The sequence below is a fragment of the Convolutriloba macropyga genome, chromosome 12, assembly GCF_964194025.1.
Source record: "Convolutriloba macropyga chromosome 12, txConMacr16.3, whole genome shotgun sequence".
NCBI lineage: Eukaryota > Metazoa > Xenacoelomorpha > Acoela > Convolutidae > Convolutriloba > Convolutriloba macropyga.
The window spans coordinates 16,111,311-16,132,273 of record NC_134479.1 but is presented as its reverse complement, the minus strand read 5'-3'; the positions used below and the strand labels follow the sequence as shown (position 1 = coordinate 16,132,273).

The 20,963-nt window shown below is 36.8% G+C and overlaps 1 protein-coding gene across 1 annotated transcript in view; it reads right to left on the bottom strand.

Annotated features, from left to right (window-relative positions):
- Positions 1-20,963, bottom strand: part of LOC142350401 (intermembrane lipid transfer protein VPS13A-like) — a 229,852-nt gene that overhangs the window by 126,338 nt on the left and 82,551 nt on the right. Inside the window, exons 19-23 of the mRNA XM_075402248.1 lie at positions 20,041-20,481; positions 16,736-16,948; positions 16,030-16,272; positions 10,105-10,230; positions 6,264-6,414 (exon numbers count right to left, since the gene is read on the bottom strand). Of these exons, the coding sequence (XP_075258363.1) occupies positions 6,264-6,414; positions 10,105-10,230; positions 16,030-16,272; positions 16,736-16,948; positions 20,041-20,481 (1,174 nt within the window). The remainder of the gene's footprint in view (positions 1-6,263; positions 6,415-10,104; positions 10,231-16,029; positions 16,273-16,735; positions 16,949-20,040; positions 20,482-20,963) is intronic.

The following is a 20,963-nucleotide window of genomic DNA, read 5'->3' as shown; positions in this document are numbered from 1 at the left end:
ATCGAGCATGAAGACTCAGACTCAAATAAAACTTATAAAATATTCACTATCTATTAATAGAATGAACTCAATTCTGATTGGACAAAAATGTAAATAAAAAGTATAAATACGAAATGCATAACACGAATTATTCATTCATTCTTCAATTGATTCTTGCGAAACTTAGTGCTATTTTCCAACCTCAGAACTTGTGAAATTTTCTCATCTTAGCAGAATACCGGACGCTTGCGAACCTAAACACTTAGAAAAATATTTGAAAAGGAAACATAAAAACGGTACACGGAACCTAAATATTAGTAGGAAACTCCTAACAGAATAGCTTTACAGAGAGCTATCATATGGCGACAGAGATCAAGAGCGTCATTCTGCAACACTAAAGAAACGGAATCAGAGAAAATAAAATAACACCGCCGGTTTCCTTTCCGAATAACACACGAAGGGAGAAAGATCAAAACGAAGCCAGTGCAAGTAGTTGCAATCAATGACTATGAATATCTACAAGAGCATCCTGAACATCCACTACATAAATGTTCACTTGTTCTGCCTTTGGAAATTAAAAACGAATTTGACACCCAGCAGGACAACGATAGCACACGAGTACGTACACCGTACACCTTTTTGAGGGACTACATCAAACGACTGAAAAGATCGGAAGAGCCCACACTAACGATTGAACATATTAACAGACCTCCACCTGTCACTTCTCAACCAATTTATACTCATATACCAGACCATACACAACCAAAATTGCCCACCCATTACGGAGCATACCCGCTTCGAACCATGAACACCGGAAGTGTCTAAGAGAAAAAAATTTTCATTTAAAAAAAAAAAAGAAAAAAAAAATTTTTTTTACAAAAATCTGAGAAGCAAAAACGCCTAAGTCCAAAAAATTTCCCTTGGAAAGACTAATTTTGAAAAAAATTACAAGTGTCGAGAAAAATTTTCAACTTTAAAGTGCGATATCTCGAAAACTAGAAGAGCTACGACCCTCAAACTTCAGCCCAAAAATCGGACTCAAAAAAAAAAAAAGAATAACGGATCCCCGGGCTCCTCGTGGAACCCGGCTTAAAATTTTTCCTAAGTCTTTCCTCAAAGATTCTATTTCAAAATTTGGAAAAAAAAAATCTAAAAAAAAAAAAAACCGGAAACTTAAAAGAAAAAAAGAAAACTTTTACATTACAATGCTAATCTCATCAGCCTCCAAAACGCCGCTTAGTTATCAGCTCAAGCGCTAAAGATGTTTGCGCATAAATAATCGCAGTCCAGCATTAACACAAAAACCAACGGAAAGACACGCGAAACAGAAATTAGCAACAGCGGTATTCTTAATATTCGAGCAAAAGCAGACCTATCAGGTTCTTTGATTTTCAAATCCAAAAAGAGGACATCAGGGACCATCAAACTCTAGTAACAAAACAACAACCAAGGAATCACATTCTAAATAACCGAGAAAAATGATAAATCAACTTACCTGCCACATAACAGAATCAAACCAGAATAACTTTAAATAAAACGAAATCAAATACAGTTTTAACCTCACACGGGGAAGCGAATGTGTGAAATGCAACACAACTCAGACCCCAAAAATGAAAAATATACACGATTTAACAAAGAGCTAAAGCGAAAATGGAAATTTGAATTACCAACCAATCACAAGACAGGGAATTATTTTCAGAAAAGCGGAAATATTTGGGGAAATGCATTATTTCACTATTTATTCCTTGAATGCAGAAAACAGACTCCAGTAGCAGCATTTACTAAATTGTATGGAAAAACAAAATTTTGAATGGCTGAACCCATTTACGAATTTTTCATAGAAATACAAAACCCAATCTTTACATCCCTTAATCATTACAACGCCACAATCGATAGTTATAGAATCTCCTTTTTCTTACACCAGGAACCACTCATCCAACTTAATATACGCCAGGAATTTATTATCAACGACACAGTGACCGTGCACACATACCCTGTTATAATTGACTACACATCCCCCGTTTGGTTAGAAATCCAAAACTGCATAAATAACAATAACCAAAACGCCAACATTGATTTCATTTTTCACCATCCTTTAGTTATTGGCAACCTCCCTCAACACTCACAGCATCCCGAGCCTATCCCCGACACCCCAGAATCCCCCGACTACGAAATTATTTCAGATGAGCCTTTAACCCCTTCCCCAATCGCAAGTTCCCCCTTCAGCCAACCCCCTTACTCGCCATAGACAATTCCAAACTAAAATCCCAAACACACTAATGTCCAGGTCCTCAACCCCCGAATTTCTCTCACTCGAACATTATGAAGACACTCTCCCATATTTTGATTTTATATCCACAAGATTTACCCTATTTATGTATTTTTATATAGATTTTAATATTTCCTTGTGTTATTTTGATCAATACCTTAAATTTCCTGATGAGTCCATTGTGTTCTGGGTAACCACGTTCGAAAATACAACCCACAAAGTAATTTTTGAAAAAAATTCTCCCTCCTACATTGACGTTATTTCATTTATAGAACTTAGCACAGAGGAATTTTTACACGGGGAATTTGAATTACTAAATATTAATTAAAATGAGTAATTTAAACGATAATGTAAATTCGCACTTCATTAATTGGGATATTTACCGACAAGACCATGACGAGGGTTACTTCCCAACAATTCTCCCTTTCCCCATGTACCTTTACTTGCGTCATGGTCGCCGAGCAATGCTAGTCACATTTGACGACTACATTGTCCGCAATGACGGTACCATTTCCCTTTTTGTAGAATTTGTTGACCCGGGATACACCCTAAAGACCGTCACCTTTAGCCCCAACTGTTTTGACTATCAACAAGTTCTCGACAGTCTTAAAAACCCCAGCAACGACACCCTCGAACCAACATTCGAACTACACAATGAATGATTCCCTGTTACTTCGACCCGCCCCTCCTCATACCCCTTCACACTAATCTCATTCCCCACTAAAATGCATTTTGATGTAAACCTTGTGTGTATATATTGAACAAGATTCCATTATATTCCTTTTACAAATTCTTAACAAAAACTTAGAAAATTACAAAAAAGCAGAATACTCATATTTAACCCCTTTTTACGGTTCAAAACACTTTTGTACTCATTCTTATCTGATTACTTAGACCTCTGTTATCATCGAAGACCGCATGAGAGAGCGCGAACAACCACTACAAACCACTCAGCACAACATAATAGGTGAGAAAAAAGCTTTTAAAAAAAAAGTGTATGTTTCTCCGGAAAAAGTGTTACGCGGGTAAATTGACATCAAACTCTAACTAATTACACTTATTTCTTCCAAAAAAACTTACTTTTAACGCTGAAGCAGTATTTCCCAACACGGGGCAATTATTTTTTAACGAATACCCTACATCATATTGGGTACGTCGAACTGACAAAAAGATCGATTTCTTCTCAAAAACAATTATTCTGCACCTGAATTGGCATCAAACTATTATTGTTCAACCATATTTGTAGACATATATCACCATCTTAGCTCGGAATAACAATCTTTAAAAGGTCGGGCAATTACTTTTTCATAAATATTCACACCTGCCGTAACCCAAATTATTGAAACTGGAACTTACGTTAAAGCTTGGAAGGATCCTTTGGAGGCAGGAAAGTGTACACAATTGGTTGTTCTTCCAGCTCGCCCACGTCTCCCGTTTTACTCAATTTATTAGACTTACGCACACCCCCCCACTTAATCCTTTTCTTATATGGTCTCTTAGTCATAGTGAATTCATTCTTTACTAAAGATTGTATATGTTCCGTAACATCTGAGGAGCCACCGACGTCCTTATCTCTCTTTAATGCCCATTCTAAAGCGGCTTCCTTGCCTTTGTCTTTCAAAAGTTTCTCAACAACTCCCTTTCGAGCCCCTAACCCAAATGAAGTAAATGTCCTTTGGGCAACTCTTGAATTTCGTAAGTCATGTGCTTCCCAACCAGTAACTAGGGAGACTCCCAATGACATTGTTAAAACAGCATGAGCACAGAGTGATGGCTGACATAAAACACTAGACTTATTTGATAAATAGAACCAAATATCACTCGGCAGCTCACTAGCTTTAGGACCACGTCTAATTAATTCCATGAAATACTGGGGTGTTCCTACAACATTATCAAATGCGATGGACGTCGTGTAGCTCCCACAAATGAGAAACAGTTTTTCTCCTACAATTGTCTTTGATATACTATCACTCCCACCTATTTCTATATGTGATCGTGTCCACCAAGGACCAAACTGTATCATTGCATCTCTCCTATTACAATCTAGGTCAGAGGGAACTTCTCCATTTAGAATTCCTTCAATATTAAATGTCCAGCCGACTGAGCCATACAAACCATCATAAGCTGACACTTTAGCATATATGCGTGATTCATCATGATAAGCCGGCATATTATCAATAAAATTTTCTACTTGATTTATATCAGCAAGCGCTTCCACTTCTCTACAAAAGTCTTCCTTTATTCCGACTATTTCTTCATTTCTAATCTCTAACGGCAATTTCGGCCAACCGTTTTCACCTACTATTGACCCCCTCCCCTCTTCAACTAACTTAGCCCTTAATTGATGCCAACTCTTCAACCCAGATCCGTCAACCCATGGAACTTCCTTCCACCCAAGTTCTATTAACTTACCCCTCTTTAGATACTCCTCCTTAAACTTACTTATATCCCCCAATAGATCACTTCTTTGCCGGGTATGCCTAAACAAGGCCATATTAAATATTGTATCAAATGAAAACAAAAACTTTAAAACTATAAAAACAAAACGAACCTTTCTGGATGTGTCGATAGAATATTTGACACCTTTAACCCAGTTAACTGTCGAGCCATAATACTTCACTGAAATAATAATTCTAAACTCGACAAATAATAAAACCAAAAAACCATTTCCAAATAAAACCGAGCAAACACAATTTAAAAGAATCTACCCCCCCCCTTCCCCCAACAAATTTGTACCAAAAACTCGTGACCGCTCGCAGTCAATCTAAGTATTAAATATTCAACTGAAATTCAAATCACTGATTCACAATCACCGTTCCCATTAAAATTCCCCCAATTTCTGTCAGTCCATTTCCTCCTAATCCCACAAAATCTAATCAAAAAAGACATTTGGGAACCACTTCAATTAACTCTTACCACATTTCCCAAAAAATTTTGCATTAGTTCATCTCAAATCTAATCTTTACTGACGTTACAACTAATGCTAATGGACTTCTCTGGGCCTTCTAATCACACTAAGAACGAGATTGCCAATGCAGCTACGCAAGGAATAATAGCAAAACTAATCCCCTGAGCTCCAGATGCCTCCACCCATTCACCGCATACAGAATGACGAAAGGGGACAAAGCTCACATTTCTATCCCCAACGACAAAAGTTGTATTGTACTGGCAACAAATTGCCACAGAATCATTCCGAGGAATCTTCTCACAAGCAAAACTGACACACAAAAGTGCACATAACAAACCCACAAAACTGAACATTTTCGATCTAGAAAAACTTGACACTACTTAAAACCAGAGATCAAACTCACATATTAATGGGTTTTCCAACCCATGCTAAACGCTTTTCTAGATAGCCGCAGTATCGAGCATGAAGACTCAGACTCAAATAAAACTTATAAAATATTCACTATCTATTAATAGAATGAACTCAATTCTGATTGGACAAAAATGTAAATAAAAAGTATAAATACGAAATGCATAACACGAATTATTCATTCATTCTTCAATTGATTCTTGCGAAACTTAGTGCTATTTTCCAACCTCAGAACTTGTGAAATTTTCTCATCTTAGCAGAATACCGGACGCTTGCGAACCTAAACACTTAGAAAAATATTTGAAAAGGAAACATAAAAACGGTACACGGAACCTAAATATTAGTAGGAAACTCCTAACAGAATAGCTTTACAGAGAGCTATCATACGTACTTAACATTAATTGAGGGGTGAGGGGCTGCATGGCGCTGGAGGGGTACGGGAGTCTCGGTTGCCAACTCTAAGAACAGCCCTTCATACAACAATATAGCGTACTAAGGTACTTAACGATTTAATGCTCAGCTATTTAATGTTCTCCGTGCTTTACCTGTTCATCACGTTTTTGAGGACAAATAGTCAAGTGGTGAGCCAAAAAAAAAACTATCAGACAAAAGCCGCAAGCACAAAGTTGCATTAAAAGACCAGCAGCACTAATATATTTGCTAAAAAAATTAGCTTCAGAGCAATAAATAAATACGAACCACTGGCTATGTTCGATGACATAGAAGAGCTTCGCATGAAAGTTCCCTGAGAAGTGAGTCTTCTGAACTTGGCAGCACTCATGTTGGAATTGGGAGCCAGTTCGATTCGGTCCATCGGCAACAAAGCCACCAAGCTCGTCTGGTCTGGGCCCTGGAAAACACACAGAAATGGCGTTAATGTTCTTGATTACACTAATCGAATAAAAATTACTTAAAACTATTACCCAGATGTAATTGACGTTAAACCAAAGCAACGGAAACAAATAACTTTTTGGTTTACAAAAGCTGTTTTCACAATAACTTTGAGACGTCTGAAATAATGACACTAACGCAAAAAAGAAATGAAAGCAAATGATTTCAATGATACTCTACACGATGACAATGATTTCACTCACCTCATTTGTGCTTGTAACGATCTGGATAATTAATTAAATAATTAAAAGCCAAAAATTGTTTACTTTTCGTGTTTTCTACACCTTTTGCTTCTTTAATAATAACAGAAGGCATAGCATAATCATTAAGCACTGAATGTAATGATTACGTCTTCATTCAATAAACCAACAGATTTATAGATCAAAACATAACCGGCAATGGTTGAGTGTCGCAATGGTTGACAAAAAAACCTGCCTAACATAAAATAAGGCATGAACTCATGTGCCGTTATCAATTTAACCTTATACAAATTCAAAATAGATCTAAGTTTTTAAAGTGGAGCAGTTATTTTGTTGAGTTAGCGAGATAAGTCACGCATAATCAAAATCTAGCCGTGACAGACCAGTAATTTCGATTCGAAGGGGATGTATCCAAAAGAACTTTTTTGTGGCTGAACATTGGAGAAGTTCAAACCCCACCCACTCAGCGATACAGCACTTCGCGACGCCGATTTAGATCACGGAAAAAGCAAGAAAACAAGCGTAAAGACACTCAAAAACTCGTATAAGCAAAAATCCAATAAACAAAAATAGAAAAAAAACAATTTTAATAACCACTATTAATAAATTAATAACAACCACTATTAGAAAGCGAATTAGTGTCCAAACACCGTTTTTCTCACGACTTTAAAATTAAAGAGAAAAAAATCTCACAATGAAAAAGCACTCGCTTTTTCGCTCCACTTCCTGTTTCAGTGTGATAAAATCATCACTTGTGAATGTGTTAGCAGATCTTAAGGCAGTACCCCCAAAACAATTCAAACTGTTAGAACTAAAAAAAACTGAGAACCGCAATTTAGCTAAGCTCTGCTTGCAGCTATAATAAAAATAATAACATTAATAAAAACTAAAAAAAACTGAGAACCGCAATTTAGCTAAGCTCTGCTTGCAGCTATAATAAAAATAATAACAACCAGCGGATTGCCAGAATAGCTGCGAAAAAGAACTTTTGTGTCGTATATTAAAGATAGAAACAGATAAGGAAATGAGTAGACAAAAGGCTACCACCGCCGCATGAAACACTGAGAGAAACGATTGGCCAAAAGGATTTAGCAACATACATAAGTTCTGAATAAGCGCAATTTAGGTCACGGAAATTCAGGATATCAAGCGTAAAAAATCACTGACAAAAGTCAAGCAAAAGAATGTTCTAGAACAAATGTAAAACGAAAAAAGAGCGTCAGATGAAGAAACAAAAAACGCAGGACAGGTCCTGAAAACAATCCAAAGAATTGAATGAATACTACAAACTACTGTACCTGACCAGCAGACAAACTGAACAATGCCAGACAATTTGAGAGAAATACAGAAACCAGAGCATTCAAAATGCCTAAACTTTCAGTATCAAGAAATAAAAAGAACAACAAATATCATCGCAAATTTGGCAAAATGTTCAAACTCATGTCTTTAAAACCAATTGTTTCTTGCTAAAACCTGCATAGCATTTAACTAGCATGCTAGCAGACATCTTGCTGCACATGACGCAAGAATGATTAAAAACTTGAATTAGCCAAAACTACACAAATTTGCTAATTTCTTGAAGCTGATGTCCACAAATTTGAGAACTATGTTACTAAAATATACATATTAACAAAAGCAAAACCTTCCAAAAGCATAATGGCCCCTGCAGATCGAAAAATTCAAAGGTTATTAAACAGTTTCCAAAAATACTTGCATAAAAATGCAACATTTAGTGAGAAGTTACCAAAATCTATGAAACTATTATCTTAAAAAGCATTTAATTGTCACTAAAACTTTTTTAGTAACTCACTGTCAAGCTCATTAAAGTTTCATTGATCCCCAAAAATCTTTTTGAAAAAATAAAAAATTGCACACAAAATTCAAATATTGGCCTTAAATTTCTTGACAATGATATCTTCAGAACCATCCCATTGTCTCTAGAAACCATCTGGTAACCCATCTTCAAAATATTACCCCAAAGGTTGACCCCTAAAGATAGAAAAACTCAAAAAGAGATGACAAAAACTTCGAAAAAAGGGAAAATTACTATCATTTTGGGCGCTTAACTTCGCATTGCCAAAGCAGATAACAAAAAAACATACATGGAAAATAACTATTGCTTGCAATGGACCTTTAAGAACAAGGAAAAACAAGGAAACTTTTTAACAAAAACTTAAAAAATGAGGAAAAAACGAAAAATTGAACCATTTTGGACCAAAACTACAAAAATAGACCTTCTCACCATGAATTGAGGCCTTCCGAGCATGTTCAGATCTCAAAGCATTTGAAAGACTACTTAACCCAGCCTAGCGCCTCTAATGAAACTTAATGCCCACTGGGTGCTACCTGTTTATCTCGTTTTGAAAGGTCAAAGAGATAGGAAAATGTGTGAAAATTTCTTACGAAAAAGATAGAGCATCAATACAAACCAAATTTTTGGATTGTAAAAACCAAATGCAACGCAATATGGCTACGCTCAGCTTACAGCTTCTCAGCTATAGTTAACCGACCACCGTCCAACGATTTGCTCTCGAACAACTTGCTGGAGGGGGACGGCTATGGTCGTAGCAAACAACATAAGCAAAGGGTGCATAGCCTTCATGGTAAAAAATAAAAGTGGGGAGTCAGGGGAGATTACCTTTATCCCATGAGAATCCAGCTCATCAAGTATAACTCAAAAGCTTTGGCGAATCGTACACGTAGAGCCTAATAAAGCTCTAAGAGAAATGCTCAGATACTTAATGACCTCCGGGTTTTACGGCTTTACGCGTTTATCCTGTTCCTGAAGAAAGAAAATCAACTTAAATTAAATGTTCCGCTACAGAGTAAAAAAAAGCTCAAAAACAATTTTGCATAAAAAATTTTGCGCAAATAGCTTTGTTGGTATATTTGCAAGATAACATAATCTATAACTAAATATGAACAACTGTCCGCTATTAATTTTATAACATACAAAAAAAGTTCGAGTGTCTCAGATGAGTTCAAAATGGCAAGCTGAAATTTATTGCAAAAGAATTTTCTGTTTGCTTTAGACTTACCTAGCAATCTAAAGTAACGCCGATGACTTCCTCTGCTGGCTCAGCTTGGATGATATGAATCGGTTGTATTTTTTTTAGACTAGCCTCGCCAAAAGAATTTGATATAATTGTTTTGTCGCTCTCTAGAATTTAATTGTACAAAGTTAAATTAAAAGTAAAATTAAGATGTTCTGTATTATAATAGCCGACAATAATTTCTAAAATAAAGCCTTTCGAATATCCGCCAGCGTGCACTTTAATTTTCATGTCTTCCGTTGAGCTTGGCGAAAGTAAGCGCAAATATCCACTTTTTCATACACACTATCGGGAAGAGCTTGGCAAGGAAAACATCCAGCTGAAAAATCTGATTTAGAGGTCAGCAAAAGGAATCCAATACAACGTTATTAGCGAATTAGGTTGGCTGCGCATTACCTGTTGAATATCCCGCCCGACAACAGTGAAGTCACGGGGCACAAGGACTGTCATTTCTTGGCCGGATTCGTTCACAATAGCGTAGGGTGCAACATCTCCAAAGCTCACACTTTGTTGTTGCTGCTGCTAAAATGACAAAAATTCCTACCGGCAATTTTTCAGACCGGTCTATATATAACTTATATCTTACCCATTGTGTTCTCTATCCCAAATTATTAAACTTATTTGTAAACAGGTTAATAAGTCAAGCATTCAAGCTTGCTCATAAACAGAATTGAATGACTGCAAAAAGTCTCGCGGTCGATGGTGATTTTCGTCTCAGTCCCTATTTTACGTTAAAATTTACTGATATCATTGTTATCTACATCGTTAACACAAGTTAAGGATACGCTAGATGAAATCTCGATAAGTTTTTAGATTAATGCTCGATCAACAGTTCTTTTTCAAAAGATTTTAGTTCAATTTTTTGCATACAATTCTCACTGACTTGCACTGCTCATTTTATATATGATGATGATCAAGATCATACTAAAGGACACTCTTTTCTGAAGTATACAAATACTCAGCCTGTCAATTTGTAACATCAAACTATTCACGCATGCAGAAATTTTACACAAACAATCTTTTTCACCAACCAGCTCTGATACATGAAAACATAGCCAGCAGATTGCCGGAAAATAGCAGCGATAGACGCTTGTGGCCAGACGTTTTGGATTTGAGCTGTCAATTTTATGACACATACGGTCTATACGGAAAAAGCCCTAGAGCTTTTTCAAAATTGATATTAAAAATCAAAAATTCAAGACTAATAGTCAAGACTTAGGGCATATAAATTTGGCACTACTTAGCTGCGCACTATTGATCTTTAACTAGTAAATGTTCATAAACTTTGAAGTTCCATAAATGAGTTCAGAAGTCATTTTATTGAGTGAGGTAAGTCACGAAATTGACCTAAAAGCAGAGATGACGTCACGCACACAAATTTTAACTGCAAAGCAGAAGTCACTGAAGTCATTGAAAAAGTCAATTCCAAGAAGTCAGGTCATAAGAATCATCGATGGAGACGACGAATTAAAAAAAACATAGCAGGACAATTCCTGACGTACAATTCAAAGACTTTTCATTGACTAAACAGAAAACTAAACCAAGAACGGACTATTAATGGTTTCGCAAAACCATTTAGAAAAAAATCCGATCCAAAAAATCGAAAAAACATTAAAAATGAAAGTGAAATTCCGCATGTGAACAAAAAACCACTAGCGAGAAAGCGAATTTTTCTTCGAACACTGTTTTCTCACTCCACTTTAAATTTAGAGCAAAAAAAAATCACGCCGCAAAACCACTCGCTTTTTCTCTCCACTTCCTGTTTCGGCGTGCCGAAATCACTACTCCAATTTGACTTCAAAAATCATGAAAATGAGTGAACAGATCTTAAACAAGAAGACAGACCCCAATACAATTCAAACTCTTTGAATTGTAAAAACCCACGATGTCCCCAATAATAGCCGCTATCGCTTCGCGGCTATTAAACAAATATCTCGATCTATCTAGCCATCTGAGAGGGCATCTCAACGACAACCACATCGCCATAAACAAAACCTTAGCCTGAAATTTTCCACCTCATCTCAATCTCCGCTACCCTGCCCGTACTTCATATCTTAATTGATATAAACAAAATCGGCATATTGCAAGACATTAGCCAAGAAACAGACCACTAAGTCACCACAGATATCAAAATCACCAAAGACAAAAAACAGCGGTTGAAAAAATTACCCTAAATTCAATTTATCCTCATTTTGAAAGTAAATTTCAAGTAATATAGTGTGATAATTATCAAGCTTGGATGACCTCCATTCGATTCAGAAATAACATTCTGAATTTAAATTTTATAAGTGAGAATAGAAGTCATCTTATTGAGTCAGGTAAGTCAAAAATGATTAACATTTGATCACAACATTGACCTAAAAACCGAACAGAAAGCAGTAACAAAGGACGTCACGCACACAAAAACTCCGTAGCAACGTAGTAAAAGTCCGACAAAAATCCCGGAGCGTGACTTCGAATTCTTCGCGCGTGATCAAATGATGGGAACAGAAATAAGGAAGACAAATTTAAAAACAACCGGGAGACTTCTTCAGGATCCGTGTAGCCCCTCCCGGGCTAATATGGATATATCCCCGCGTGTTTCACTAACTTGATAAGGTTCCTTGGGTTATTGATGAAGTGATCTTTTGGCTCCTCGTTTCCCATCATCCGATGCCGTAGGCTCGCCCCTCGTTACAGCCCTTCATGACGTGTTCAGCAGTGTGGGGTTCGTCGCAGTCAGGGTAACGGTCCGATTCTGTCGCCCCAAATCTTCTGAGGGTTGCCCTGTCTAGCAGGCTGTGGCCTGACATAAGTTGATTCCATATGGTCTGGTCTCTTCTGTCAAGCTTCCTCGCTTTGAAGATTCTGGCTGCACCTCCGTAGTACTTCAGAGTTTCCCTCCTTGCGTCCAACTTGATAGCGGTCGTCTTCGTCTGAAGAGTGATGGGCCTCTTTTCTGGTTCCAGTGTTGTGGCGGCATTTGCAACTCGGTCGGCCTCTTCATTGCCTTGTACTTCAGTGTGACGGGATCCAAACTATCTGGTTTCCAGGGCATACGGCTAACTTGCTCCAGATTTGTCTTCCTAAGCTGCACATTTGTTTTCTGGTCCTTCTTCCAGACGTTCCACTGCTGATAGTGAGTCGTTGATGAAACTGGCGGGGTCCTGTTTCGGAGAAATTCTGTCGCAACTGCGTTTCCTCCGCTGCTTCTGTTGGCCCGGCGAGTACGGTTTCTCCATGCCAACAACCGGGAGACTCCGGAACTACCCCCAATTATTCACATAGTCCCCAGCCAACTACTCACTGAACGAAAAAGAGTCTTCTACTTAGTTATACCAATCATCTCGAAACAAAAATAGAGTAAGAGCAATTTGAGAAAAACCAGATCTGGTAAAAAAAAATCTGGTCATTTCTTTACATACTGTGAATCCAAAATAAACATAGCCGGCAGATTGCCGAAAAAAAGCCGCCACTGACGCTTGATGATTGAAACAGAAAAAGAAAAAAAAGAAGAGAAATACACTAATTTTTTTGTTTTTTTTTGTGTCAACAATTGTTCCAATTTGGCGTGCAATTTCAGTTGGGTTCTAAAACTATACTTAATTCAGCTTCTAAATTGACAGCTAATGAGCTTAATACCAATGTCAGCTACCAAACACTCTAAGGAACTTAATGGCCAGATTTTAGCGGTTTATCCCCTCTATTTCGATTTTGATCTTTTGACTTTCACAGTATTCACTATATTGCGTAATTCAATGCATGAAAGAATATAAAATCCATTCAGTTGAAACAGTGATTGAGGCAAGTCAGAAGTCAAACATGAATATCGTGACTTTTCTATAACGAAAAACGTGATCAAAAGGTAAAGCGAATATAAAAAAGAGCGCCTAAATAAGAGCCGTTGAGAGGCTGACACCGGCTTTTAACAATTGCCAAAAACCTTGCACTACAATTAACTTTCAATTATCGAACGACCATCAACTGATAGTAAAAAAAACAACTAAAACGTAACATACGGTGAAAACCGTGGAAAGGGAAAGAGAAAAAAACAATGAAAAAAATTCGTTTAACAAATCTCAACCCAATGCATTTTCCCATTAACTGAGAGGCTGACTCCGGCTTTTAACAATTGCCAAAAACCTTGCACTAAAATTAACTTTCAATTATCGAACGACCATCAACTGATAGTAAAAAAAAACAACTAAAACGTAACATACGGTGAAAACCGTGGAACGGGAAAGAGAAAAAAACAATGAAAAAAATTCGTTTAACAAATCTCTACCCAATGCATTTTCCCATTAATTGGTCCAAAAACGCGCTTAACTTTTTTTCTGCTCGATCAGTCACACCCAATAGCCACGAGATAAAAGCTAAACAGCAATTAAAAAACCAAACAAAGAAAAAATCTGATAAAAAAAATCATTCGCTTAACTGATTACAGCCCTGTCTAACAATCAAAAAACATTCCCTAGTTGCAGAAATTATATAACAGCTCTAAACACATTGAAATAGAAAAAAGTAACGCAATAAAAAGAAATCTGATAAAAAAAATCATTCGCTTAACTGATTACAGCCCTGTCTAACAATCAAAAAACATTCCCTAGTTGCAGAAATTATATAACAGCTCTAAACACATTGAAATAGAAAAAAGTAACGCAATAAAAAGAATTAATCGTAAAAACAGACAAATATGGGCCAAACATTAACTACTGAATTTACTTTAACAAAAACAACATCAGCCAAATCCAAAGATCAGCAAATCTTTAACATAGCTAGCAGATTGCCAGAAAATAGCCGCGATAGCTTTGTACGCCTGCAGTCTCAAAAAAGGTAGTAAAAAGACAGACCAAAAAAATACTCTTTTCATTGCTGAGATGTTCTATTTTGATTAAGGAACTGTAGACCTTCAATTAGAGTGACGTACACTCACTTGACCATATTTCTGTGAATTAAAGAAAAGAAAATTCAATTGCAGAGTGAGAAAGTCATTTTTGAGAGTGAGGTAAGTCACGTGTGACCGAAAACTTCATCACGCGAATGAACAAAAAACTGGCTCCATGGAGAGTGAAAAATGACGTCACGCACGCAATTCATTTGAAGTTGCATTAACGAATGAACAAAAAGCATATTTGAAAAGTGGTTGTGACATCAAATGGTCTTAACAAAAATCCTGTCGACAAAATAAAAAACCAAGAGAAGGCCAACAATAGCCTCAGCTATTGCTTTGCGACTATTAAACAATTGCGTTCAACCCAAAAACTCCCATTGATTAAAATTTGAAGAATACAAAAACTGTTCAGCATGAAAAGTGACGAAAACAGCTTAAAATCACATTTTAGTCTAATATTTTGTTCAGATGGTCTATAATGCTTTCAAACCCGCAGCGACTAGGTACAATAGTTAAGATATGCCACTTCGACTGCAAAAATGAGCAATATCTAAACAACTGCTTTGCAAATGCCGCACGTGAACAAAAAATTCTGCTCGCTTAGCAAGAACTTCTTCACACCTTCTTTTCGCGCTCTCTCTGAAAATGATGTTTGAACAAAAACCACTCGCTTTTTTATCAAAAACCACTCGCTTTTTAACAGTCTTCCAAAAATCTGTCGGCAGAACACATCAAAGATAACAATCTTAAGTCCAAAAAACAAAAAAAATAGCTAAGAAATTAATTAAAATACTTTATTAGGAAAGTCCAAAATTTTCAAATGGTACAGGTACATATTAAAACGAAAAACCGTTCTTTCAAATAATCGAGTATATAAAAATTATCTCAAATTTCTCAAATTTTCTCCAAAATTCATAGAAAAAAACAACTTTGTATTCAAAAAAATAATTTAAGTAGACTGTACCTACAAGCATTAGGCTTCAAAACTTTTATCAGTAAATTTAGTGTTCTTTAAAGCGCAAAACAGCCTAAAAATCCACAAAACGCAAACCAAATTAGCGTTAAACACCATTTATTCACTTAAAGGCTTCAAAACGCTATAAAAACCTGAATATCATTATTTTAGACAACGATAACATGCTAAACAATATCGAAAACCTATAACCAAGACAAACAGCTTCAAAAAGCGTGAGCAAATTCACTTCCTCAGCAAAAAATTTTTTACAGCTACATTTCTAACTTTGTTTCAAAAGATATTTTGAAACGAAAAATAACCTTTCTCTCTGTTCTCCGCTCTTCGAATTTTATATCCAAAACACGTTTGTCAAACTTTAATCACTCCCTGAATTTTTTTGCTCGCTCACTGCAAAAAAATAGAAAACGAAAACGATTGAAAAAAACATTCCTTGTCATCATTGTTTGTACGAATATAGTACATATAGTACAAATACCTGGTCGTCAGTATAGACAAGAGTAAACGAATCGGCAAACGCCTCCTTGATCATCTCTAAACATATCAGCAACTGTGACGTCACAGTCATTTCCAGAGATCTAGGCGCAGAAATGTCAACATCCCAGAGAGCTGGCGTCTCATCTGATCCAGAGTCCACAGGGGTTCCTTCTGCGTTGTGTTTCATCTCAGTTTTCACACTCCACAACTCGTGCATTACTTTGCCTCGGTCAGTTAAAAATCTAACACATATGTTTCCCTTCTTTCAGTTCAATTTTTCGCCGTTTCTTCTATTGGTAAACAGCTTATTAGGAGGAATAATAAAGGAATTTGTCGAAGCATTAAGTTCAGTTTAAAAGGTTAATTTGAACATTTTATTAAGAAATATATAAGATGGCCGGAAACAATACTTATAAAGTTACCATTACGAGGTAAGCATACGATATTTTCATTCATCCAATAGATTTTTTTTAAAAATCTGTACTCAGAATTTATGTGTTCTCGAAAACTAACAATGCTAACATATTTCTAATTGCCGACTTTCTGATACCAAAACCCTTAGTGATTGGCTGTACTTTCATTGATGTTCCTACAGCAATTAACACAAATTTGAAACCCTGACTTTACTTTCTCTTCATAAAAATCTGTTTTTCTTGTGTTACCTAATTCTTTACTTATTTAACTGTTAAGAAAGGAAACAGATCCCTGTTGGGTTCGATCACTGGTTCCCAAGAGCTGACCAGATCATTAAAATACTCGACTCCAAAGTTCATCTCAGCTACAATGTGGAGTCGTTCGCGACTGATGTAGTTGTTGATCCTGACATTGAGAGCAGACTCGATCAACAAAATTGGCTGTGTTATCCCTGTACTGTCACTGATGTCAAACTTGACCGTAATTCGTGGAACGTTTAGGAACGCCTGAAAAGGATCAAAATTTTCTCAAAATTTCTATCGAACAACAGTTCTAGATAATAAAAGGAACGAAAACAAACACTCATTTTCGGATCGGTAATCGACTCGACATCAAATTCAGCACAAGTTTGCATGCCAACTTTAAAAAAAACTAAGCCGACATTAAAATTTTAATAAGCAATTAGCAGACAATCAAGGAAGAGACGCTGCCTCGAAAACAAATATTTCGCTTGAAACGCGCACGTATACACACACACACACACAAAAAAAACACGCACGAACGCACACACACACACACACACACACACGCACTTACGTACACAAGCACGCACACATGCACACATACACACTCGCACACACACACACACACACACACACACACACACACGCACAATTACATACACACACACGCTCGCAATCACACACACACGCGCGCGGACACACGCACGCACACACATACACGCACACACACACAAAAACACACACATTCACACACACGCACAATTACATACACACACGCACGAACGCACGCACACACACACGCACACACACACACACACACACACACACACACACACACACACACACACACACGCACACACAAACGCACGCACACACACACACACACACACGCACAAACACATATACACACACACACACGCACAAACACACACACACACGCGCGTACAATAACATACACACACACACACACGCTCGCACGCACACACACACACACGCACAAACACACACACACACACACACACACACACACGCACAATTACATACACACACACGCTCGCAATCACACAAACGCACACACATACACGCACGCACACACAAAAACACACACATTCACACACACGCACAATTACATACACACACGCACGAACGCACACAGACACACACGCACACACACACACATACGAACACAAACACGCAGGAACATACACACACACACGCACTTACGTACACATGCACACACACATGCTCGCACGCACACACACACGCGCGCGGCGTTTGCCTATTTTCATTGAGTTTACATGAAGCGATGTGAAGTCATTTGAAGATAAATAAGATATAAAAAGCAAAATTTTTACAGTGTTCAAAGCAACACATTTGGCGTTACGAAAGAAAGAATTGATTTCTCCAATGGAAAAAAGTATAAATTACTGCAAAATATCATATTTCATTGGAGTGGACAGCCGACGGGGTTAAAGACACCCACTTTTCAGTCTACCCCAGAGTTAAGTATAATTAAAAACATACACCGACTAATGTCGGAAGAATTGCCCTCGAACGACAGGCGGGTAGAAAAACATTTGACCCCGCCAGGATTCGAACCACTGACCTCCCAATCCATAACCAGATGCACTGACCACTCGTCCATGAGACCCTGTTTACTGCTATGCTGTAAACGACTTTATATTAGCAACAAGCTTTACTTCGGAGTGAGGGCAATAGATATCACTCAAAAATGAAGCACGAAAAGTCACTTGAGAAGTCAAAGAATGTTCTAGAAGAAAAGCGCAAAATGCTCAAGAAAAAAAATTTGCATAAAAAATCCATACGTTTACAATAATTGCTATGAACTTCGTTCAAGAGCAATTAATAACAATTACTATAATTCGAAAAAAAATTATACAAATTAACATTGTTTGATAGATAGACAATGTGACACAAAAAATTAAAAATCAAACACAAATCTTGCAAGTTTGTGATCGCAAACTAAACACGAACACTTCAACTTATGGCAGAAATTATCAATTTCGCCAATGTCTTCGCTTCAAAGTCCACCGGAAAAAATTCTAGGCTTTTCTATTTTTTGTATAATTTTGTTGTACGAAATTTGATTGAACAGCGCTATTTTTCTTACGCATAAAGGTTGTTTGAGTAACTTAATTGCCGATCCCCTAGTTTCTCTTTTTATGGTATAAGGTACAAACACATCATAACAAAAATTTTCACAATGAAGGCCACTGATTGCTTTCAGAGAAAAATTAATCAATTCATACATGTGCAGATCATAAACAGTCATTATGGAGTGCTTTCGGAATATGCCTCACATGAAGTTTTTTTTAAATAAATGAACTTGAAATTTTTTTCAGTAAAAGATGAGTATTTTTTTCTGTAAATGGAGTAACATTCACTTTAAACTTTGTTGTCGACTTAATTTACGTCGGCTAAGTTTTGCGAAACCAGTTTGTCGCACTATATTTTGATCTCCAATAATCGAAATAACAAAAGTCATCAATCTGCCATTGTGAAGTTTTTTCGAGAAAAGAATGTGCCTGCTACAATACATTGCAAAAAGCAACAAAATCGAGCACGTGAAAAAATATAAACTTGGCTGGCTTCTATCAAAGACGCGAAATAAATTGTTCAGTCATGTGAATAAAAGATGCATGCAAAAAATGAAAGAATTAACACAAAAAGTGAATAAAAACAAAAGCTGAATATTTCAACAATTTTAGCCTAGACGCCAATCTACAGATCATTTTCTGAAAAAATGTTGACCGCTACCCATAAAATCAACAACTCAACAATTTTTTCATGAAACTCATTTTTTCTACGCAGACTTGAAAAGATAAATATAACATGAAATCAAAACATTTTCTCAGTAATGAACCACTATCTCAAGAAACGTCTATAGAACGATGACAAAATGAACGCTGCTGCTTCTCTACAAATAAGGGCTAGATAAAGTATTTACTAGTACTACTACTGCAGGTTGGCACACAAAAACGGCAGCGGAATAATCTTTGATGCAATATTTATAATCAGGCAACCATGATGACAGAACACAAGACAATGATATTTATTCTACTCACACTTTGCTAAAAGTTGTATCGGATTAAATTCACCACTGTTGAATAAAATTCTAAACAAATCATTCGAAAACTAAACTCATAAACAAACTGCTTTTCGATAAATCTCACCAATACATTCGCTATTTTATAACAACCATCCACAAGCGAAATTTGCTCCTGCAGCCATTTTTCCGAGCCCAAAAAGCTCTGGACGGAAAAAATAGATAATTAAAATAAATATCCAAATCTCACATCCTATGTTCAATATTTTGTGCAGAAAAGCTAACATACCGATTCAGTAGGTTGAATTTGAGATTCAGGCACATCAACTGATGATATTTTAGCAGGCGAAGCTACAGGACCTCTCAAAAATGCCACATCCTCTTTCGTTACTTGCTTAGGAGCCCAGATAGCATCCGTAACTCCGTAGTTATCATTGGAATCTTCCAGAATTTGGTGTTGTGACATCACGGCTGCAACAGCCTGCATGATCTTAATGACTGCAGGAGAAATATTGAAATCTAACTCCTCAACGTCGATGTTCATGTTTTGCTGTTTGAACGAATCTGATTGGTTAGCGAATGCTTGCATGCTGAACTTCGGGATGACCTGTTTTGTGTTTCCCTTGCGCAGAGAACTTTTGAATGGACAGCAAATGAGTTCAATGTCGTTAATCAGAGCTGTTAAAGTGAGCTGCTGTGATCGCATCACTATTGAAGATCGGACTTTCCACTGAAACACGATTTTTTGTTATAAATTAGGGAAAGCAAACTGTTTGAAAGTAATCAGTCAAATCAGAGAAGCAGCACCTTCATCTGAGCAAAATATGTAAATTTAACGTAAACAACCCTGAGATCTTCAAAATCTGTATCGAATTTCCATCGAATTAAAAGATTGCTGTTCAAACAAATTACTAGATAAACCATATTTTCGAATTCTAGAAAATGATATAGCGAGCGAATTCAATTTTAATAGAATATAGCCAGCAGATTGCCGAAAAATAGCAGCGAAATAGATTGTTGAGGCCCTTGATTAACAAGGAAGCTCAGTTATGTGCGTTCCTACAGTGTTTCCACCCCTCTCATCCAGAAACTCGCACAAAGACAAAATGGAAAAATTCAGCTTTTCGAAAAAACAAAAACAAACTGACGAACGACTATAATAATTCAAGAGTTTTGAACATTTTGTTCTTTTTCTAGCACAGCAACTAATAT